The sequence below is a fragment of the Nicotiana tabacum genome, chromosome 2, assembly GCF_000715075.1.
Source record: "Nicotiana tabacum cultivar K326 chromosome 2, ASM71507v2, whole genome shotgun sequence".
NCBI classification, from domain to species: domain Eukaryota; kingdom Viridiplantae; phylum Streptophyta; class Magnoliopsida; order Solanales; family Solanaceae; genus Nicotiana; species Nicotiana tabacum.
This window is the reverse complement of record NC_134081.1, coordinates 27481219-27503216: the sequence shown is the minus strand read 5'-3', so window position 1 is coordinate 27503216 and position 21998 is coordinate 27481219. Positions and strand designations below refer to the sequence as shown.

The 21998-nt window shown below is 37.3% G+C and overlaps 1 protein-coding gene across 2 annotated transcripts; it reads right to left on the bottom strand.

Moving 5' to 3' along the window:
• Window positions 1-5352: 5352 nt before the first annotated feature.
• Window positions 5353-10261, bottom strand: LOC107773403 (GDSL esterase/lipase CPRD49). Of its 2 annotated transcripts, none has more exons than XM_016592828.2 (6): window positions 9887-10261; window positions 7589-7666; window positions 7237-7377; window positions 6761-6837; window positions 6522-6662; window positions 5353-5768 (listed from the first exon to the last, which is right to left on the bottom strand). In XM_016592828.2, the coding sequence occupies exons 1-6, from the start codon at window positions 9989-9991 to the stop codon at window positions 5555-5557; spliced, it is 756 nt and encodes a 251-aa protein (XP_016448314.1). In that variant the 5' UTR covers window positions 9992-10261; the 3' UTR covers window positions 5353-5554. The 2 variants fall into 2 exon arrangements, with proteins under 2 accessions (XP_016448314.1, XP_016448315.1); XM_016592829.2 differs by having other exon boundaries at window positions 9989-10126.
• Window positions 10262-21998: the final 11737 nt, after the last annotated feature.

Below are 21998 nucleotides of genomic sequence, written 5' to 3'. Positions count from 1 at the left end.
TTGGAGCCAAAATAAGGAATTTTTACCTCTTATAGCAAAGCTTAACACCTTATTTATTTTAAATAAATATCATTTTAAAAAATTATATTCTATAGCTACCTTTTAATGTTTATAGCAAAATATCTATTTATGGTTAACTCCTACCCTTAAGCCACTATATACGCTAATTATTATTTTTCTCTCTTCTTTTTCAGATTTTTCTCACATAATTTACCGTATTTGATGGGAAGTTCTCTCTCCACGTTTCCCCTCTCTAATTTGACACACGCTATTATCTTCCCAGATTCTGAAACTGAAATTCCCTCTCACCCACATCGTCTAGGTCTTCCCCAGTCTCAGTCACCACGCTAATTTCATATATGCCATCAGCATTGTCTCTCTCAACTCTCATTTTTTTTGCTACAAATAGTTGTGGTAAGTATTTAACTTTTTAGAATTTCGCTTGTATTTTGTTTATTTTATTTATATCTACTAATTTTTTATAAACAATAACCATTGTTATTGTATTCAACAGAAAACTTGAGATTTTCTCTCCAATATCTGATTCAACATCCCACAAGAGGATTACCAGAGGTATACCCACCAAAGCACTCAATTTCGATGGGTCCTCTTTCTCTTTGCAAATCACTCAAGCGGAATTGGAATTTGCAGGTTCAGCAGCAAATACAGCTGTAGAGAAGAGAACTAAAATACACAATGATAAATTGAAAGAAGCCCAAGTTGAGAAATCTTCGAAAGAATCAACACTTCCCGTTGCGGAAAAAAGAAAAAAACCTATGGATGATGCTTCATGTGTCAAGGGAAAGGAGGTCGATGCAAGAAATAGCTCGGATACGCGGGACGAAAAGGTAATTGTTGATGTATCAATATGCATTTGAGTCCTCATACATTGAGTATTATCTTCTTCAATGGATTTCTATTATTGTATGTTATTGTATTTATATGTGTGCAATAGTGGATACATAGCTTCCTCTTCTTATTTGTTGATGTGATTTATATGTATGTTGGTGTATTCATAAGTATTCAAAATTGCCTATTTATACTTATTACACTGACTTTTGCATATCGTATTTAAATTTATTCATAAGTATTCAAAAAATCCATCACTCATTTATACTTATTACAATGACTTTTGCATATTTGTATGTAGATGTATTTATATGTATACAAAATTTGGCTTCACTGATTTGTGCTTATTTAGTCTAGTGTCTTTTGTATTTAGGTGTGTTTAGTTAAATTCAAAAGTTTACTCACTGTATTTTGTACTTATTACAGTGACCTTTGCATATTGTATGTAGATGTATTCATAAGTATTTCAAAGGTGCCTTCACTGTTTTGTACTCATTGCAATGAAGAATGATTGTTGTATGTAGATGTATTTATATATATACAACTATTTCCATCACTAATTTCTTACTCCAGTGCATTTTGCATATTGTATTTAGTTGTATTTATGTGTATTTAAAATAATTAATGAGTTATGTATTCCTGTTGACATATGAAATCTTTTTGTAATTCTTGTTGTATGCAGGAAGTTAAACTTTTTGTGAAACACCAGCCTATTTCATCACCGCATATCAGTTCATATACTAACACTGACACAGTATCCGACCTCAAAGAAAAGCTTACTCCTGAGCAGTATAAAATATTGGGTTCTACTTGTTTTGAAAGTTTCCTTGATATGAAGCCTTGTGAGGTCCAGCATAAATTGTTCAGGTGCTTCATGGTTCGTCAGTTAGAAGGAAGTCATGACGATGTATTTTCAATATACGTCAATGGTACAACATTATCCTTCTCAATCAGGGAGTTTGCGCTTGTCACTGGTTTCATGTCAAAAAGAAAGATTTGTTGACATGCTTTGATGACAAGAATTGGGGTCATGATAACGATGGGGATGCCATCAAGATAGCTGTGTTGTATTTCATACACACTTTCATATTTTCATCGGAAAAAAATAGCACAACCATCCTAAGATTACATTTTGACTTGGTCGAGAGTGGGAGATACTCTGATTATCCATGGGGTATTGATGCATTCCAATACCTTATTAAATCTATTAGCAAGAAAATAGATTCTTAGAAGAAGTATTATAGGATAGCTGGGATGCCTCTCGCAATGCAAGTATGGTTTTACGAGCGTTGTTTAAAGGTTGACCCCAAAATTACAACGCGAGTTGATAACCGGATTTCCAGAATACTCAATTGGAGATCCACTATCAATCAGCCAACTTATGCTTATATGATGAACGACATGTTCAATGACCAGGGAAACATGGTAATTTACTATTTGTTAAGTTTTCGATATTATTTTTTTAAGAATTAATATTCTGTTAGTCAATACAGTTGCATATAACATGAATACATTAGAATACATATTGTTGAATATAGTTTCATACAACATGAATACATTAGAATACAGTAGAATACAACATGAATACATTAGAATACATCTACATACAATATGCAAGTATGGTTTCATTTCCCTGTCTTCCATATTACCATGAATACATTAGAATACAAAAAACAGTATACAGATAAATATTTCATTCAATGAGCATAACTTTATAATCATACAACAAACTTCGTTCACTTTGAATGTATTTCGATTTTTATATTGTTTACAATGGCATCCAACCAAGCGATGTAGAACTTGCTGTTATTCAGATTCCTCCAGGAGGTGTTGAGGTAGAGAACAGTCCTACTCCTACTCATTCAGATAAGTATGCAGATGATTCGTATGACTTTAGTCCTACACTGCATCTTCAGTCTAAGAAGAAACATGATGCAAGTGTTGGTCCATCTTCATCACCGCCCCACAAAAAGCGTAAACAACAAATTATAGATCCCTCAAATTCAGATACTCAATCCAAGATTCCTCATGCTGGCATATCTGAAATCAATCAAACTGTATTGCATGATAAGAAGCCAGTAGATTCTAAAACAGATGAAGTATCTTCTTTGGGAATGATCTAAATTCATTCAAAGAATATGTGAGTTTTGTATGCACATATTAAACATTACAGTTTGGAAATTAACATTCATATATTTTTCCAACACCTCTCTAATTATTTTTGTATTGATTAGGTGATGGGCGAGTTCACGTCTCTAAGAACATTGATTAATGAAAACTTTAAGAAGCTTTCTGACCAGATTAAAGCCAATCAGCCTACGGAAAGGGTATACCAGAGTCATCCTACAGAATCAATCCTATACATGTCATTTCAGTTTCAAATTTGATTTAAGGGTTTTCAAAATGCATTTCTATAACGACCTTTACTATTCTTGTTTTAATTGAAATATGTATGCAGTTGTATTTATTTGTATTATAAATGCACTGTACTTATACATATTACATTTGATCTTTGCATATTGTATGTAGATGTATTCATATGTATTCAAACAGTATTTACATGTATTTAAGCTTGGATTCTAAATACACTGTACTTATATCTCAAACATCCAAATATTTTTACGGTTTAAATGTATTTAGATGTATTCAAAACATGTGATGTATTATGTATTTAGAAATTTTATAATACACTTATATACATATATATTCAAAAATAGAATACAGATGTTAATCCTGTTTGTGGTGAAGTAAGAGTTGAGGGAAATACTACATCTGAGGTGCTGTGGAGCATACCACTTGTATGCCACGAGGGTGTATCCAAAGAAGTACATGTATCACAATTTGAGTTGGCGGGTAAGTTTCTTCCAAGTCAAATTTCAGAAACTAGAATTGTGATACATCATGCAGCAAAAAATGTTGATACAACCCCATTATCCTCTCATAGGAATCGGCGTCCAAGTAGATGGTATTCTTCGCCTTACGAGTCAAACTTCGACTCCGCTGGTTACAAAGTGTCATGAATTAGCACCTTCTGTTTTAAACTCTTAGACATCATGTCCTTAACTTCATATGTGCAATGTAAATGTTAAGGACATGGTATCCTTAACTTCATGAGTGATGTTTAAATATTAAGGACATAGTGTCCTTAACTTCACGAGTGTTGTGTAAATATTAAGGACAAAGTGTCCTGTATTTGCACCTTCTATTATTAAACTTTAGGACATCATGTCCTTAACTTCATATGTGCAGTGTAAATGTTATGGATATGGTGTCTTTAACTTCATGTGTGCAATGTAAATATTAAGGATATAATGTCCTTAACTTCATGAGTGTTGTGTAAATATTAAGAAGATGGTGTCCTTAACTTCATGAGTGTTGTGTAAATATTAAGGACATGGTGTCCTTAATTTTATGAGTGTTGTATAAATATTAAGGACAAAGTGTCATGTATTTGCACCTTCTGTTGTTAAACTTTAGGACATCATGTCCTTAACTTCATGAGTGCTTTTGTCCTTAATTTTTACACAACACTCATGAAGTTAAGGACACCATGTCCTTAATATTTATACAGCACTCATGAAGAAAGGGTAAAATCGTCTTTTCGTATTAATTTTAATAGAGTAGTGGTTATTTTTGTTCAGCATTAAAAATGCTAGATAAAAATTAATTACCACATTAAAAAGTGGCTACCCCACGCCATTTCTAATCGCTTGTCCCATGGGCAATACTTTTAACTTTTGACCTTGAAGTTATGCCATGGCAGCAAGGCTCAAAAATTAAAGTTGTGCAAAGTTTTGCAAAATAACTATCGTGACTTCGGCTGATTTATGCAAATGGCCCTTTTATAGGCCATTGCTTAGATTTTCCCTATTTTAAAAAAGTTGTGCAAATATAATCCTTAAAAAATTAGACTTAGCAGACAACGTTAAACTCGAGTCTAACATTTGCTCATATAATTTTTAGTTTAATCATAAAACGCTAGATTGTGGTCTAACGTTAACTTACAAATTTTAGACAGTAAAATATCGTTCTCATAAGTTATTCAGTTTGTTAAAAAAACAACTTTTTAAAACCGTGGTCTAAAAGGTCCAAAAGAATTAAAAAGAGGACCATCTACTAAACAACTGATACAAAAAGGGATAATAGGCAAAAATTCCACCAGACTTGAACATTATAGTAATATTAAAATACGTATACAGTTAATATTTTACCTTTCATCCGAGTGGTGGTGTTTCGTTGCTTTTTAAGATATTGAATATGCGATGTATGGATTTAGAAAATAGTCTAGAAATATCAGAAGAAAAAACTCTTTTATGCCATATTATCCTTTTGATAATCAGATAATCAAATTGGGTGGATTACAGGAAAGTAGAGAGGTGACTTCAATGCTATAACAGTCTGTATATATACTAGTAAAGGGTAAGGGTTAATTTATTCCTTAAAATTTTGATATTCTTGAGCATAGTCAAATAAATGAGGACAGTTGTGGTAGGTTCATGATCAATGTAAAAGTATTCAAGTTATGATGAATAATCATAGTAACGAGTTGCATCGAAACATTGTTTGGAAATTGGAATGAAATGGACCAAAACAGCAAAACAACAAACATAGAGAAGCATATAGCTATCCACAACTAATTTGGGATTGAGGTGTAATTGATGCGAAATCTTACTACCATTGGCTTATGAACAATCATAGTCTGAATTTAGTGCCACTGAGTCTGCCATTCAAGATCCAACTGCGAAACGTTCACAGCAGTCTCACCCTTGGGACCAACAAAGATATATGGAGAGATTTCAGGGAATTCAATAGGCAATGATCTCCAATGCAGGTTTGGTTCCCACTCTGCCTCTTTGACAACTTTTAAGATTTCCTTGACTACAAGCTTGCTGCCTTCAGATGATAAATGTATTCCATCCCTTCAGAGCCCAAACACGACCAACCATGCAAATGAGAAAACACAAGAAATAGAATATGTGCTAAAGAAGATCTAATATTACAAGAAACCAGGAGATAATGTATCGTCCAGTTAGATCTGTGATCACAACCACTGGCAAAATAAGCAATATATGGTGCGCAGGTGGTCTATTGAGCAGATGAGCAAAAGGAAAGAAAAAGCTATGCCATATATAAATGCTAAGCTTATCTCCTAGCATTTTCAGGTTTTGCAGAAGATCTAAAAGCAATTTCAGTCGTTACTAAGAAAACATGGTAGCATTTTGGTTTATTACTATAGGTTATAGCAAAAAGGAATGATCTATCACGAATTTGGACTTGAACCAGTTAACTCTTTAAAGTAGGAGACTTGAAGAAGGCAAGTCCATAGTTGATAGATTGACAAATATTTTAAGCTGGATTTTGTATCACCAAAGCCACAGTTTTTTTTACTACATGTTTAGCATAAGAAAGCACAAAAAACGTCATAAATAATAATAGAAAAAGGAAAGCCCAGTGTACTAAGCTCCCACTATGCGCTGGGTCAGGGGAAGGGCCGGACCACAAGGGTCTATCGTACGCAGCCTTACCCCGCATTTCTGCAAGAGACTGCTTCCACGGCTCGCACCCGTGACCTCCTGGCTACATGGCAGCAACTATACCAGTTACGCCAACGCTCCCCTTCAAGTAATAAAAGAAAAATCGTCATAAATAGATCTCATACAAAAAATACTTACGTAAAGCAAGCAGTCAACCAATCATCCCTTTGCTGAAGTGTTGTCCAAAGATCAATAACCTTCACACCCAACTCTTGGCACAACTGTATACAAGCTTCTGAATATTTCCGACAGGAGTCATTTGATCGATCAAGGCCGTTACTGGTTATGTGCAGTAATGAGAAGCGTGTATTACTATTCTAGCAATAAAAAACTTCAAGAAAGAATGGAAAAAACCTCCACATTAAAACATTGTTTACCCGTGTATTTCAGTGATTTGTGCCTCATTCACAGCAGGAGCACTGAGAAAGATTATCCGAGTCTTCTCAGAGAGACTCTGGTAGCGCAACAGATGTATATTAGCAATACATACCAACTTCAGTATTGTATGGAGAAAAGGGTTGAGCGCTGAAGTGCTAACTAGATTTCATAAGAATTTTTAGTTTATATTTATTTAATTTTTTATTTTGGTGAAATTCATACTTTGAAAAGTAAGTGCGCCAAATTTACTGTTGCATCCTGATCAATTTGATTGAGTTATTCTAGGATGAATGAAGTGCCACCAAAATAAAAAGTTGAAATATGTAATATCAATTTGAAACAAAAACAGCTTATCTTTGTACATCCAGGCATTTGCGAGGAAGAAACAAAAGGATAATCTTCTTGTCTAATGTTAATCCTAACCACATTAGAATATATTCGTGAAAGAAGTGCAACTCAATTTTAGAAATGTTACCTTCAGATGAATTGCGATCTTCCTCATGTTCTCTACATATTCAGGAAGAGGAACATGAGCACTCAGGCCACTTGGGTGAGGCTCCACAGAATCATTCCCTCCGAAATAAACTATGACCAGAGAAGGCTGTACAGCTGCATCCTAAGTTTAAAACACATGAGCCAACCACATCAAATATGATAGGACAGAGGAATTTATGAGCTTAGAGGTCCGCAAAACAACGTTAGTTTGCATGAAATTCGATAATTTCCTTGACGTTGTCCGGAAAATGCTACATTGTTTTGGAACATGGATAAATTATTCAAAAGACAGAACTAGGAAGGACAGCGTGATTTGGCCATCTACCAATTACCTTGGGAAACACTTGATCCAAGACTTGAAGAGCGCACCTTGAATTCCAACCGGCATATCCACGCAGCACTATATCTGCCTATTTCAATAGCATAGAAGATTAAATTATAAGTTGCCAGATTTTTGTACAAACAATTGACAGGAAAATTAGGACAAAGTCTTGAGCATATAGAAAAGCAATAAGCAGGGCATTTACCGAGCACAAGTATTACATTTTTTTTAATCAAATTTCCGTAACAAAACATGTATTTTCACCACTTATTCGGGAAAAAAAAACAAAAGTGCAACTCAAACTAAACGATTATCATTTTCACTTTTTGACACAAGAAAGAAGAGGTACCAATACATTGAAAAGCTTTCATAAGTTAACCACATCCGGGAGCATAAAGTAACAGCATAATGCAAGATAAAATAATCATTTAAAGCAATAAAAGTGGTGAACTTAAGTCCAAACTCAATTAGAGGCTTGCTAGAAATCTTTACCATAACATCATTTAGCACTTCCGAGGGTCTATTGGAAACAGCGTGTCTACCTCCACAAGGTAGAGGTAAGGTCTGCGTACACACTACTCTCCCCATACCCCACGATGTAGAATAATACTGGGTATGTTGTTGTTGTTGTAACATCATTTAGCACTTAAAATTGAAACTGTCAATTGACCAATTATTGATCATGATTCAAGACGCAAAAGAAGCATCATTTAGCTGTTGGAAAACTTGCTACAAAAGGAGAAATTTTTCAATCAAGTAAACTTACTTATCGTGTTCTAAGGAATTGTTAATTAAATGATTGAAAGAAAATTTCGGTTGGGCAATTTATGCCAAACCACTACAATTATCTCCCTTGTTAGAGCTGGTCAAACTTAACCTCTCTTTCTTACTGTTGATATTATTATAAGATTGATTAGTTTTGATTGTTGCAACTTGCAACTATGCCTAGATTAAGATATGTATTGTTTCTAGAATCACACGCTAAACAAAGTCATAATCTACGTAAAGAATATATATATTCTCAACCAAGATTGAGGGAATAATCAAACTTCTCATGTTTCATGTATTCAATCTAATTCGTCATTGATCGCTCTAATTCTTCATGGTACCGAAGTAGACAATAAATAGCAGTTCTGGATTTGAGTCTCACACCCTCTATTCAATACTTACTTTCCTCTGTGTCCGTTCTACCTCCTGTCAGTGGCGGAGCCACCTTATAGGAAGGGGTGTCAAATGACACCCCTTTGCGGAAAAAATACATTGTGTAGCTAGGTAAAAAAATAAATTATATGTATATATACTATGTATTGACTCCCCTTAATTTCTTGGTATGTTTACTTTTATATATTTTTGACATCCCTTAACAAAAATCTGCCTCCTTTCATATACTACAAGAGTCACTGATAATCTAATGGCCTTTTCAGCTCATCATGGAGTCAAAAAAATGTCTAAACAATATCATCCACTGCTTGTTAATGTCAGCAATTTAGCGGAGCTTATTGCTGCTTCATATGAAGACTGGAAAAAGAGATGGCACTATGTATTTTAATGTTTTTATGTCTTCATACTTTTACTCCAAATCTCTGATTGCTGACAAAACAAAACATTTGTTCACATGAAGAGGCGCGTCTTTTTTTACTGGGATCAGCTGAACCTAGTAATTTCAACATGAAGTATATATATATCAATAAATATGAAGTTTCTTATAATGGTACCCTAATAGGGGAATATATGCAATTGGAGTTTAGGCTTATGAACATACTTTCAAAAGCGCCGAACTAAAGGTTGAACCAGTCAAATCTAAATTCTGAATCCGTGCACAGAGATAAAAATAAAGAAGTTTTTGCAGCTTTAGCCTTGATATCATCTTGTGACATCAATCCCAGCAACAAAAGAAGAATTAACTTGGACTAAAATTATACATTCCACTGTAGTAGTAATTAGTATTAAAGAAACTGTAATTAGGAGTAGGACCACAAAAAAGAACACACACTGAAGAAAAAGCACTCTATTCTTAAAACCAGTTGAATGCACTTCTGACTCATTCTATTTGAGTTAGATAAAAAGTGCAAAAATAAAGTGGTACCCACTACCCACTACCTCAAGATTCACAGCACTGATTACAGAAATCCATGTAATAACACATACACATATGACCTACCATGAAAATTGAAAATCTACTTAAACATCAGAATCTTTGGGTATAAAAACAAAACCCCAGAAGAAAACAGGGATATAGAACCCAAAAAATGGACAGAAAAGAGGAAAAAGTAGCAATCTTGGAAACGCAGAGGATGAGAAAAAGAACCTTGCGAGCATAAAGGTCAGTGAGAATTGCACCCCATCCTTGATAACTATAGCTGAACTGTACTATGGATGAACCAAACAGCACAAACTGTGGACGACTTACCATTTTCTCTAGCTGATGATTTTAGTCTTCGAAAATATCCATGAAAAACAGGAGACTCCTAAAACGACAATCTCAGATGATAAATATTTTTCTCGGACCCCTCAACCATTAACATTTGTTTAATGCTCTAGCCAAGATATTAAGGTGATGTATGGTTGGAGTAACGGAGAAAATACTCCTCATAAAATTATTTGTTTTTTTAATAGCCGTGGTGTTCGGGCTCATCTACTTGTGCCAAAGTTTATCGGAAAAGGTCCCTCCTAGACTTCAATTATAGGATTAGTGGTATTCGGACTAATTTATATAAATTTTAATTAATTATATTGATTAATTTTGTTGACCAAGGCTTATGTAAATTGGACGAAATTTACCCGCACCAAATTTATTTTAAACAATACTAATTTATTATAGTTAAGCCATAAATAAATATAATACTGTATATTAATAAATTATTATTTAGTGATAACTGCACTTGTGAAGATATATGTCGAATCTATACGGTTGATATAACCTAGTATGAGCAAGTTTTACCATATTTTTATCTCCATAACACATAAAGTTCATTTATTTTTTAGGCAATTTGATTTTTCGTTTCACACAAAACTTAGCATAAAATTATAATTTGATTTCAAACTTCTTTCCAAAATTTTACGTACTTTTTTATGCGTGAAAATAGGGGTGTACAAGCCAAACCGTCAAGGCAAACCGAACCGACGAACCAAGTTAAATCGAAGAAAAAAACCGACTTGTAGTTTGGTTTGGTTGGTTTGGTGTTGGAAAATAAAAAACCGATCATTCTTGGTTTGGTTTGGTATTAACAAAAAAAAAAGTCAAACCGAATCTAAATTAAACCGACATAATATATATATAAATTTATACATAAAAAATAATCATTAAAATCTAATTTGTAAGTATTTTCTAAATTATTTTATAGTTTTTAATGTCTTGAGATATTATTTATTTGTGGGCTTGTAAATTCACTATCCACTTAATAAATTCTAATTACACAACCTAAATTTGAAGCCCAAACTAAAACCCAATAAGAAAAGATAATAAAATAGGTTATTCCTTGTCTTCATTTTCTGTATCTTTCCTATCTTCCAACTCCAAAGTCAAAAAACCCCAAATAGTGAAAACCCTTCCATCCACTTCACGACGAGCTTCCTTCTTTGCAATTCCGAGCCACTGTCCAAGTTTGTAATTACATATTAGTCTTACTGCTCCAACACAATTTGGTAAGTTAAGTATTTGATTAAACCAATTATGTTATTTTGTCCCTTTAAATTTGGGTATAATTGTTATCTTAGATTGTTGGTCCTGAAAATTGATGTTACGAATTGTGTTCTTTCAATCCAATATTGCACTTACATTTGTGATGAAATCACTGCTTAATGTTAAAGGTTCTCTAAGAAGGAATGCAAGCTTCAAGACTATCTAGAAGAAATTAAGAAAATTGAGCAAGTTGAAGAAGGTAATTTTATATATTTAATTCGTAATGAATTTGATTCTATCTTTATATTGTTTAACATGTAACTGTTTTTTTTTTCAGAATGTCCAGGTGACCCTTTGAGTATTGATTAGTTTAGAACTTCAGTTAAACAAAATAGTGTCAACCTATTCATGGTGCTTGGCTGCTTGCTGCTTATTTCTAACTTTTGTCTTGGCCAACTTTAATTAACTTAATATTTTTTGTGGAACTACAAGTTGGGTTGTAGCTTTTGGTTTATCACATGTTTGTTGTCATTTTCTATTATGGAAGGTCTTGGAATTATGATTCATACGAACAATTGCTATTCCTCATATATTATTTTAATGAATAGTAATCATGCGGACAATTAGTGATTATTTGATCTCTTTTTCAAGCATAATATAACTAAAAAGGAAAATCAAAAATAAACCGAAAAACCGAGAAAACCGACAAAAATCGAAACCCAAAAAACCGAGTTTATGTTGGTTTGATTTGATTATAAATTTAGTAAACCGACATAGTTAGTTTGGTTTTGGTTTAATAAAAAACCGAACCAAACCGCCTCACGTACACCCCTACGTGAAAATGTGGAATAAGAATAAAAATATTAAAACCGTAAAAAATGAGCTTGGCCAATGAGGTTTGCCAAACGCGACCTGTTATTTAGGTAGGGTTTGACTAAATATTTTACAGCCCATTTAAAACTAAGACTTCTAGGCCCAACAAAATTTTCTCGTGGATCCTTGAGGTTCGACCGAGGCTAGGTCGGACCGGCCCATGAGCCAAATAAAAAACTAATACAAATTAAAAATAAAAAACAAAGAAAGAGTTAAAAAGACAAGTTCTAATCATATGTAACACTTAACCAAGTGAGTCTTTTGAGTTGAGTTGCTGGAATATGATTTTTGAAATGAATATGCTTGTATTTAATATTTTTTTTATCTCTTAATTGAAATTAGTTATTAATTTTTTATAATCTGGCACTTTGTTGACGCAACAAAATTTAATTTAACAAAATAGAGAATTTAGTTCATGTTGTTTATGTAACGATCCGACCGGTCGTTATGAATACTTTAACCCCGATCCCCTAAATTATGTTTCCTCAATGTTATATCGTGGTGTTGTAACTTGCCGGGGTGTTTGGTTTTTGGATTCGGAGTGAAATAGGACACATAGTTCCTAAGTTAAAGGCTTAAGTTGAAAAGGTTAAGCGGATATTGACTTATGTGTAAACGACCCCAGAATAGAGTTTTGATGATTCCAATAGCTTCGTATGTAATTTTGGACTTAGGAGTGTGTCTGAAAAATTATTTGAAAATCCATAGTTAAATTAGGCTTGAAATGGCTAAAATAGAAATTTAAGTTTGGAAGTTTGACTGGAGAGTTGACTTTTTGATATCGGGGTCGAAATTTGATTCTGGAAATTTGAATAGGTGTGTTATGTCATTTATGACTTGTGTGCAAAATTTGAGGTCAAACGGACTTGATTTGATAGGTTTCGGCATCGAATGTAGAAGTTGGAATTTCTTAGTTTCTTTAGGCTTGAATTGTGGTATGATTCGTATTTTTAGGCGTTGTTTGATGTGATTTAAGGGTTCGACTAAGTTCGCATGATGTTTTAGGACTTGTTGGTATATTCGGACCGGGTCCCGAGTATCCCGAGTGTGGTTCGGATCGAAATCGGATCAATTTTTGGACTTAGACAAATTCTGAAATTTGTAGCTTCTGGTGTCATCGCACCTGCGGAGGAACCGACCGCAGGTGCGGACCCGTACAAGCGAGTTGTGCCTCGCAAAAGCGGACAAAGGGGCTGCCCAGTAGAGTTGCATAAGCGAAACAAACTCCACAGAAGCGAAGGCGCTTCTGCGATAGAAGGAACCGCAGAAGCAAGAGAAGCGTAGAAGAGGGAGACGGGGTCGCACCTGCGGTTGCGCAGAAGCGAACCATTTTCCGCAGGTGTGAAGGAAGCTTTCCAGTGCTTCTTCGCAAAAGCATAAATGCGGTCGCAAATACGACTCTGCAGAAGCGACAATTGGTCCGCAATGCGAAAATACCTAGACAGAACATATAATTCGGGGTTGATCATTTTTACCCATTTTTGAATTTTAAGAGTTCGGGTGAGGCGATTTTCAGGAGATTTTTTCAAGGAAAACATTGGGGTAAGAGTTCCTAACTTAGTTTTGGTTAAAGTACCCAAGTCTATAGTTGTTTTTAACATTTAATTAGTGATTTAAGTTGAAAATTTGTGAAACCCCTCTTGGTTAAATTTGACGATTTGAGGGCCGAATTGTTATCGGAATTTAGTAATTTTGGTATGGTTGGACTCGTGGTTGAATGGGAGTTTATATTTTATAACTTTTGTCGGGTTCTGAGACGTGAGCCCCGCTGGCGATTTTTGAGTGGAATTTCGGATTTTTGTTAGAAAAATTAGTATTTTCATATGGAATTAATTCCTATAACTTGTATTGACTGCATCGAATTAATTATTTTGGCTAGATTCGATTTATTCGGAATTGGATAATCGAGAAAAAGTCCTATTAGTGGATTGAATTAACGCAAGTCGAGGTAAGTGATTTGTCTAACCTTGTCGGGGGAGGGGGGATTCCCCTTATGAAAATTATGATGTGTTGAAAGCCATATACGCGAGGTGACGAGTGTGTACACATGCTAAATGTAGAAAAATTCTGGTTTTAAATTGTGTAGATCCCTGTCACATATTAATTAAATTGTTTTATCCTATTATACTCATCATCATTGGTATGTTTTTATATTTTAAATTTCCCTTACCTTTTTCCTGCTAATTGCTTTACCTGTTTAGTTGAAATTTTATTTTTTTATTTTGTGCTCATTATTTGAAGGTTGAATTTCTTAATTGAATTATTATTAATATGAATTATTTGACATTTAAATTTTGGTATTAAGGCAAAGTGTTAAATTTGAAAAATAATATTTTGTTGAGTTATTCACTCCCGAATATTTTGTTGAGATTTTTATATATATTGTGATTGACCCGTGAGCTCCTTATTGTGGAAAATAATATTGTTGTTGATTTATTTTGGCAAGTTGAAATAATTGGGCGCTTGAGGTGCGAATTGTGATATATTGTGATATTGATACGCATGCGGTGGTATAAGGTCTAGGTGTTGAAATGCATGCGGTGAGATAAGATGGGCTTGATACGTGTGGCTAGTAGGAGAACTAATAGAAGCCATATGGTGTGAGAAGGGTGGCTAAAACGCGGGATACTATTTCGGGAAAAAAATAATTTCTTTAAAATTAGATGCGAAGGCTCCCGCGGTGATATAAGGAAAAGAAATATTGTGAATTTATTTATGATTTGGGACTACGATGCGGTACCTCGGGGGTTCCCTTGTTGATATTTTCTCATTGGTGTACTTGTCTTTATTGTTTTGTGTTTCCTAAATATGTAAATTCCTATTCTTCTTCCGTGATGAATTATTTGCCCTTACTCTGTGCAGTTAAATTATGACATACTCCTTACTTGATTCACTTCCATTATCATTATTATTATTATTATTATTATTATTATTATTATTATTATTATTATTATTATTATTATTATTATTATTATTATTATTATTATTATTATTATTATTATTATTATTATTATATTGATTAAACTTTTCGCCCTGTCTTTTATTATTTCTAATAGGGCCCTGACCTGACCTCGACACTACTCTATCGAAGTTAGGCTTGGCACTTACTAGGTACCGTTGTGGTGCACTCATACTACGCTTCTGCACATCGTTTTGTGCAGATCCAGATACTTCCTACCAGTCCAGGTATTAGTGAGCTAGTCTGTACGCGGAGACTTCAAGGTACATCTGCCAGCGTCCGCAGACCTCGGAGTCCCCCTCTATTTTTATTATTTTTTTTCCTTATCTTCACTAGACTCTGATGTTTAGAGACACTTAGTATTTCTCTTAAAAGTTTGTGACTTATTCCTACCGGATTTTGGGAGTCGTAACTATTTTGAATTGTAGTTTTTACTCATTTCATATGTTGAGATTTGAGTTTTAGTTTTAGATTCTGTTATTCCGCATAATTGATAGGCTTACCTAGTTTTAGAGAGTAGGTGCCATCACGATATCTTACGGAGAAAAAATTGGGGTCGTGATAAATTGATATCAGAGCTCTAAGTTGATAGGTGTTATGAGTCACAAGCAGGTTTAGTAGAGTCTCGCGGATCGGTACGGAGACATCTGTACTTATCTTGGGGAGGCTATGGAACTGTTAGGAAAATGTTCACTTCTTTGATTCCTTATCGTGTGCATTATTGACTTCGAAATTCTAAACCATTGTCTTTCTATTATCTCATAGATGGTGAGGATACGCACAACTAGATCCGATGATCAGGCACCCATGCCCCATGTTGGAGCCGCAAAAGGCCGGGGTCGGGGTAGAGGCCGAGGAAGACCACGTGGTGTAGCCAGAGCACCTGCACGAGCTACTGCAGAGGAGACACCAGTAGCTCTAGTTGGAGAGTAGGCACCTGAGAATCATGTTACTGCCCCTGCACTTGAGGAGACTCTTGCCCAGTTTTTGAGCATGTTTGGCACTCTAGCTCAGGAAGGGTTGATTTCACTTGCTCCTGCCACATCTTAGGATGGGGGAGGAGCATAGACTCCCGTCGCCCGTACCCTAGAGCCACGGGTCCAGGTCGACCATGCCTTAGAGGTTATAACAATGCAGCCAGCTGTCCCAGTTCGGCCCGAGGTTAGGGCAGCAGTTTCTGAGGGGGAACAACTCAGGCTTGAGAGGTACAAGAAGTACCACCCTCCCACTTTCAGCGGTTTGGTTTCAGAGGATGCTCAGGGTTTTCTTGAGGAATGTCATTGTATCCTCCGTACTATGGGTATTGTGGATACTAGTGGGGTTGCTTTTACTACATTCCAGCTTAAGGAGCAGCGTATCAGTGGTGGCGAGCATATGAGTTGTGTAGTCCAGCAGAGGCAGCGTCACTCAATTGGGTTCAGTTCTCTGATATGTTCTTGGGAGAGTTTGTTCCCCAGAGTCTCAGAGATGCATGGCGTGCAGAGTTTGAGCACCAGGGCTCTATGACAGTATCAGAGTATGCTATCCGGTTCAGTAATTTATCCAGGCATGCACCTGCCTTGGTTGTTACTGTCAGAGAGCGTGTCCGTCGATTTATTGAGGGGCTCCACCCTAGTATCAGATTCAGTATGGCCCGAGAGGTGGATATGGACATCGCATACCAGCAGGTGGTAGCAATTACTATGAGATTAGAGGGTATACGGACCCGGGAGAGAGAAGAGAGAGAAGCTAAAAGGCCTCGGGATTCTAGCACGTATAACAGTTCTCGTGCCCCAGCTGCAGCCCGTCATGGTGGAGGCTATGTGAGTCGTCCTATTCATTCAGCACTTCCAGCTTCCAGCGGTATTCTGGCTACTCCCAGACCTCATGTTCCATATTATGCACCGCCAATGTCTACTGTACCTCCCGCACGAGGTGCTTTCAGCGGTTTGTCCAGTCGATCAGGCCCGAGCCAGTCCTAGCAGCCACGTCCTCTGAGGGCTTATTTTGAGTGTGGTGACACTCGTCATATAATGAGGGATTGTCCCATATTTAGGAGGGGTGCACCTCCACAGATTTCGCAGGCCTCACCTATTTCATAGGGCCCTCAGCTTCTCAGGCCATGATTACTACACCAGTTGCCACTCCACCTGCATAGTCAGCTAAAGGTGGAGGTCGGACAGGTAGAGGTCACCCTAGAGAGGGAGGCCAGGCCATATATTATGCCCTCCCTGCTAGGATGGAGGCTGTTGCATTAGATTCTGTTATCACATGTATTGTTCCGGTCTGTCATAGAGATGCATCAGTCTTATTTGATTCAGGCTCCACTTATTCTTATGTGTCATCTTATTTTGCCCCGTATTTGGGCGTATCCCATGATTCTTTGAGTTCTTCTATTTATATATCTACACCCGTGGGTGATTCTATTATTGTTGACCGCGTGTATTGGTCGTGTTTGATTGTTATCAGTGGTTTTGAGACCAGAGCTGATTTATTATTACTCAGTATGGTGGATTTCGATATTATTTTGGGCATGGACTGGTTGTCGCCTTATCACGCTATTATTGATTGTTACGCTAAGACGGTGACATTGGCTATGCCTGGTCTACCGCAGCTAGAGTGGAGAGGTACCTTAGATTATGTTCCTAGCATGGTTGTTTCATTTCTTAAGGCTCAACGAATGGTTGAGAAGGGATGTGATGCATATTTGGCCTATGTGAGAGATGTTAGTGTTGATACCCCTACCGTGGAGTCAGTTCCGGTAGTAAGGGATTTTCCGGATGTATTTCATGTAGACCTGCCAGGTATGCCACCCGACATAGATATTGATTTCGGTATCGATTTGTTACCGGGCACTTAGCCCATTTCTATTCCACCATATCGTATGGCCTCAGCAGAATTGAAGGAATTAAAAGAGCAGTTACAGGAGTTGCTTGATAAGGGTTTTGTTTGGCCCAGTGTATCACCTTGGGGTTCTCCTATTTTATTTGTGAAGAAGAATGATGGTTCTATGCAGATGTGTATTGATTACCGCCAGTTGAACAAGGTTACGGTGAAAAGCAGGTATCCATTGCCACGTATTGATGGCCTATTTGATCATCTTCATGGTGCCAGGGTGTTCTAAAAAATTGACTTGCGTTCAAGCTATCACCAGCTGATGATTCGGAACCAGATATCCCGAAGACTACTTTCAGGACTCGGTATGGTCATTACGAGTTCCTTGTGATGCCATTTGGGTTGACCAACGCCCCAGCAACATTTATGCATTTGATGAACAATGTATTTCAGCCCTATATTGACTTGTTCGTCATTGTGTTTATTGGCGACATTCTGGTGTACTCCCGGAGCCGAGATGATCATGAACAATACCTGAGGATTGTGCTTCAGACTTTGAGAGAAAAGAAGTTATATGTAAAATTTTCAAAGTATGAATTCTGATTAGATTCAGTGGCATTCTTGGGTCATATAGTTTCGTGCAAGGGGATCAAGGTAGATCCGAAGAAGATTGAGGCAGTGCAAAGTTGATCCATACCGTCCTCAACTATGGAGATCCGGAGTTTCTTGGCTTGGCAGGGTATTATCACCGATTTGAAGAGGGTTTCTCTTCTATTGCTGAACCTATGACCAAATTGACCCAGAAGGGTGCTCCGTTCAGGTGGACCGAGGAATGTGAGGAGAGTTTCAAAAGCTCAAGACAGCTTTGACTACAGCCCCAGTATTGGTGTTGCCTACAGGTTCAGGGTTTTATACCGTGTATTATGATGCATCACGTATTGGTCTCGATGCAGTGTTGATGCAAGATGGTAGGGTGATTGCCTATGCTTCTAGACAGTTAAAGGTACATGAGAAGAATTATCTTGTCCACGATCTTGAATTAGCAGCTATTGTTCATGCCTTGAAGATCTGGCGATATTATTTGTATGGTATCCCTTGTGAGGTCTACACCGACCATCGGAGTCTACAACATCTGTTTAAACAGAAGAATCTTAACATGTGGCAGCAGAGGTGGTTGGAGTTGCTTAAGGATTATGATATCACTGTTGTCTATCATCCTGGGAAGGCTAATGTAGTGGCCGATGCCTTGAGTCGTAAGGCGAAGAGTTTGGGTAGCTTAGCATATCTACTAGTAGCAGAGAGGCATTTAGCCTTGGATGTTCAGGCCTTGGCCAACCAGTTTGTCATGTTGGATATTTTCGAGTCGAGCCGAGTTTTGGCTTGTGTGGTTTCTCGGTCATCTCTTTATGATCGTATCAAAGAGCGAGGGTATGATGACCCCATCTTCTTGTCCTTAAGAACACGGTCCAGCACGGTGATGTCAAGGAAGTCACTATTGAGGATGACGATGTATTACAGATGCAGAGCATGCTATGTGTGCCCAATGTAGATGGATTACGTGAGTTGATTCTCCAGGAGGCTCACAGTTTGCGGTACTCCATTCATCCAGGTGCCGCGAAGATGTATCAGGACTTGAGGCAACACTATTGGTGGAGGTGGATGAAAAAGGACATAGTGGAATATGTAGCTCGTTGCCTAAATTGTGAGCAGGTGAAGTATAACCATCAGGGACCGGGTGGATTGCTTCAGAAGTTAGAGATTCCAGAGTGGAAATGGGAGCGGATCAATATGGATTTTGTTGTTGGACTCCCACAGACTCAGAGGAAGTTCGATGCAGTTTGGGTGATTGTGGATAGATTGAACAAGTTAGCTCATTTCATTTCTGTGGTTACTACTTACTCTTCGGAGTAGCTGGCTCAGGTTTACATTCGCGAGATTGCGAGGCTTCATGGCGTACCGGTATCTATCATCTCTAATCGGGGGGTACGCAGTTTACATCACAGTTCTGGAGAGCCGTACAGCGTGAGTTGGGCACTCGGGTGGAGTTGAGTACAACATTTCACCCTCAGACAGACGGACAGTCCGAGCGCACTATTCAGATATTGGAGGACATGCTTCGTGCGTGTGTGATGGATTTTGGGGGTGTTTGGGATCAGTTCTTTCCACTTGTGAAGTTTGCGTACAACAACAGTTACCAGTCGAGCATTCAGATGGCACCGTATGAGGCTTTGTATGGTAGACGATGTCGGTCTCCAGTGGGTTGGTTCGAGCCGGATGAGGCTAGGCTATTGGGTACAGACCCGGTTCAGGATGCTTTGGAAAAGTTAAATTGATAAAGGACCGACTTCGTACAGCCTAATCTAGATAGAAGAGTTATGCGGATCGGAAGGTTCGTGATATTGCATTCATGGTTGGTGAGCGGGTCTTGCTCCAGGTTTCGCCCATGAATGGTGTTATGAGATTCGGGAAGAAAGGCAAGTTGAGCCCTAGGTATATCGGGCCTTTTAAGATTCTCGAGAGAGCTGGAGAGGTGTCTTATAGACTTGCACTACCACCTAGTCTCACTGCAGTTCATCCAGTGTTCCATGCTCCGGAAGTATCACGACGATCCGTCTCATGTGTTAGACTTCAGCTCAGTCCAGTTGGACAAGGATCTATCTTATGTTGAGGAGCCAGTGACCATTTTGGACAGACAAGTTAGAAAGTTGAGGTTGAAGAGCATTGCTTCAGTAAAAGTTCAGCGGAGGGGTCATCCGGTCGAGGAGGCGACTTGGAAGACCGAGCATGATATGCATAGTTGTTATCCTCATCTTTTCACAACTTCAGGTATATCTCTATACTCGTTCAAGGATGAATGTTTGTTTAAGAGGGGGAGAATGTAACAACCCGGATGGTCATTACGAACACTTTAACCCTGATACCCTAAATTATATTTCCTCAATGCTATATCATGGTGTTGTAACTTGCCGGGGTATTTGGTTTTTGGATTCGGAGTAAAATAGGACACATAGTTCCTAAGTTAAAGGATTAAGTTGAAAAGATTAACCGGATATTGACTTATATGTAAACGACCCCAGAATCGAGTTTTGATGATTTCAATAGCTCCGTATGGTGATTTTGGACTTAAGAGCGTGTCCGAAAAATTATTTGGAAGTCCGTAGTTAAATTAGGCTTGAAATGGCTAAAATAGAAATTTAAGTTTGGAAGTTTGACTGGAGAGTTGACTTTTTGATATCGGGGTCGAAATTCAATTCTGAAAATTTGAATAGGTCTGTTATGTCATTTATGACTTGTGTGCAAAATTTGAGGTCAAACGGACTTGATTTGATAGGTTTCGATATCGAATGTAGAAGTTGGAATTTCTTAGTTTCTTTAGGCTTGAATTGGGGTATGATTCGTATTTTTAGCGTTGTTTGATGTGATTTAAGGCTTCGACTAAGTTCGCATGATATTTTAGGACTTGTTGGTATATTCGAACGGGGTCCCGAGTACCCCGAGTGTGATTCAGATCGAAATCAGATCTATTTTTGGTCTTAGGCAAATTCTGAAATTTGCAACTTCTGGTGTCATCGCACCTGCGGAGGGACTGACCGTAGGTGCGGACTCGTACAAGGGAGCTGTGGCTCGCAGAAACGGACAAAGGGGCTGCCCAGTGGAGTTGCATAAGCGGAACAAACTCTACAGAAGCGAAGGCGTTTCTGCGATAGAAGGAACGGCAGAAGCGAGAGAAGCTGGAGACAAGGTCACACCTGCGGTTGTGCAGAAGCGAACCATTGTTCGCAGGTGCGAAGGAAGCTTTCCAGCGCTTCTTCACAGAAGCGGAAATGCTGTCGCAAATGCGACTCCGCAAAAGCGACAATTGGTTCGCAAATGCGAAAATACCCGGACAGAACATATAATTCGGGGGTTGGCCATTTTTACCCATTTTTGAATTTTAAGAGCTCGGGTTAGGCGATTTTCAGGAGAGTTTTTCAAGAAAAACATTGGGTCAAGAGTTCCTAACTTAATTTTGGTTAAAGTACCTAAGTCTATGGTTGTTTTTAATATTTAATTAATGATTTAAGTTGAAATTTTGTGAAAACCCTTTTGGTTAAATTTGAAGATTTGATGGCCGAATTGTTATCGGAATTTAGTAATTTTAGTATGGTTGGA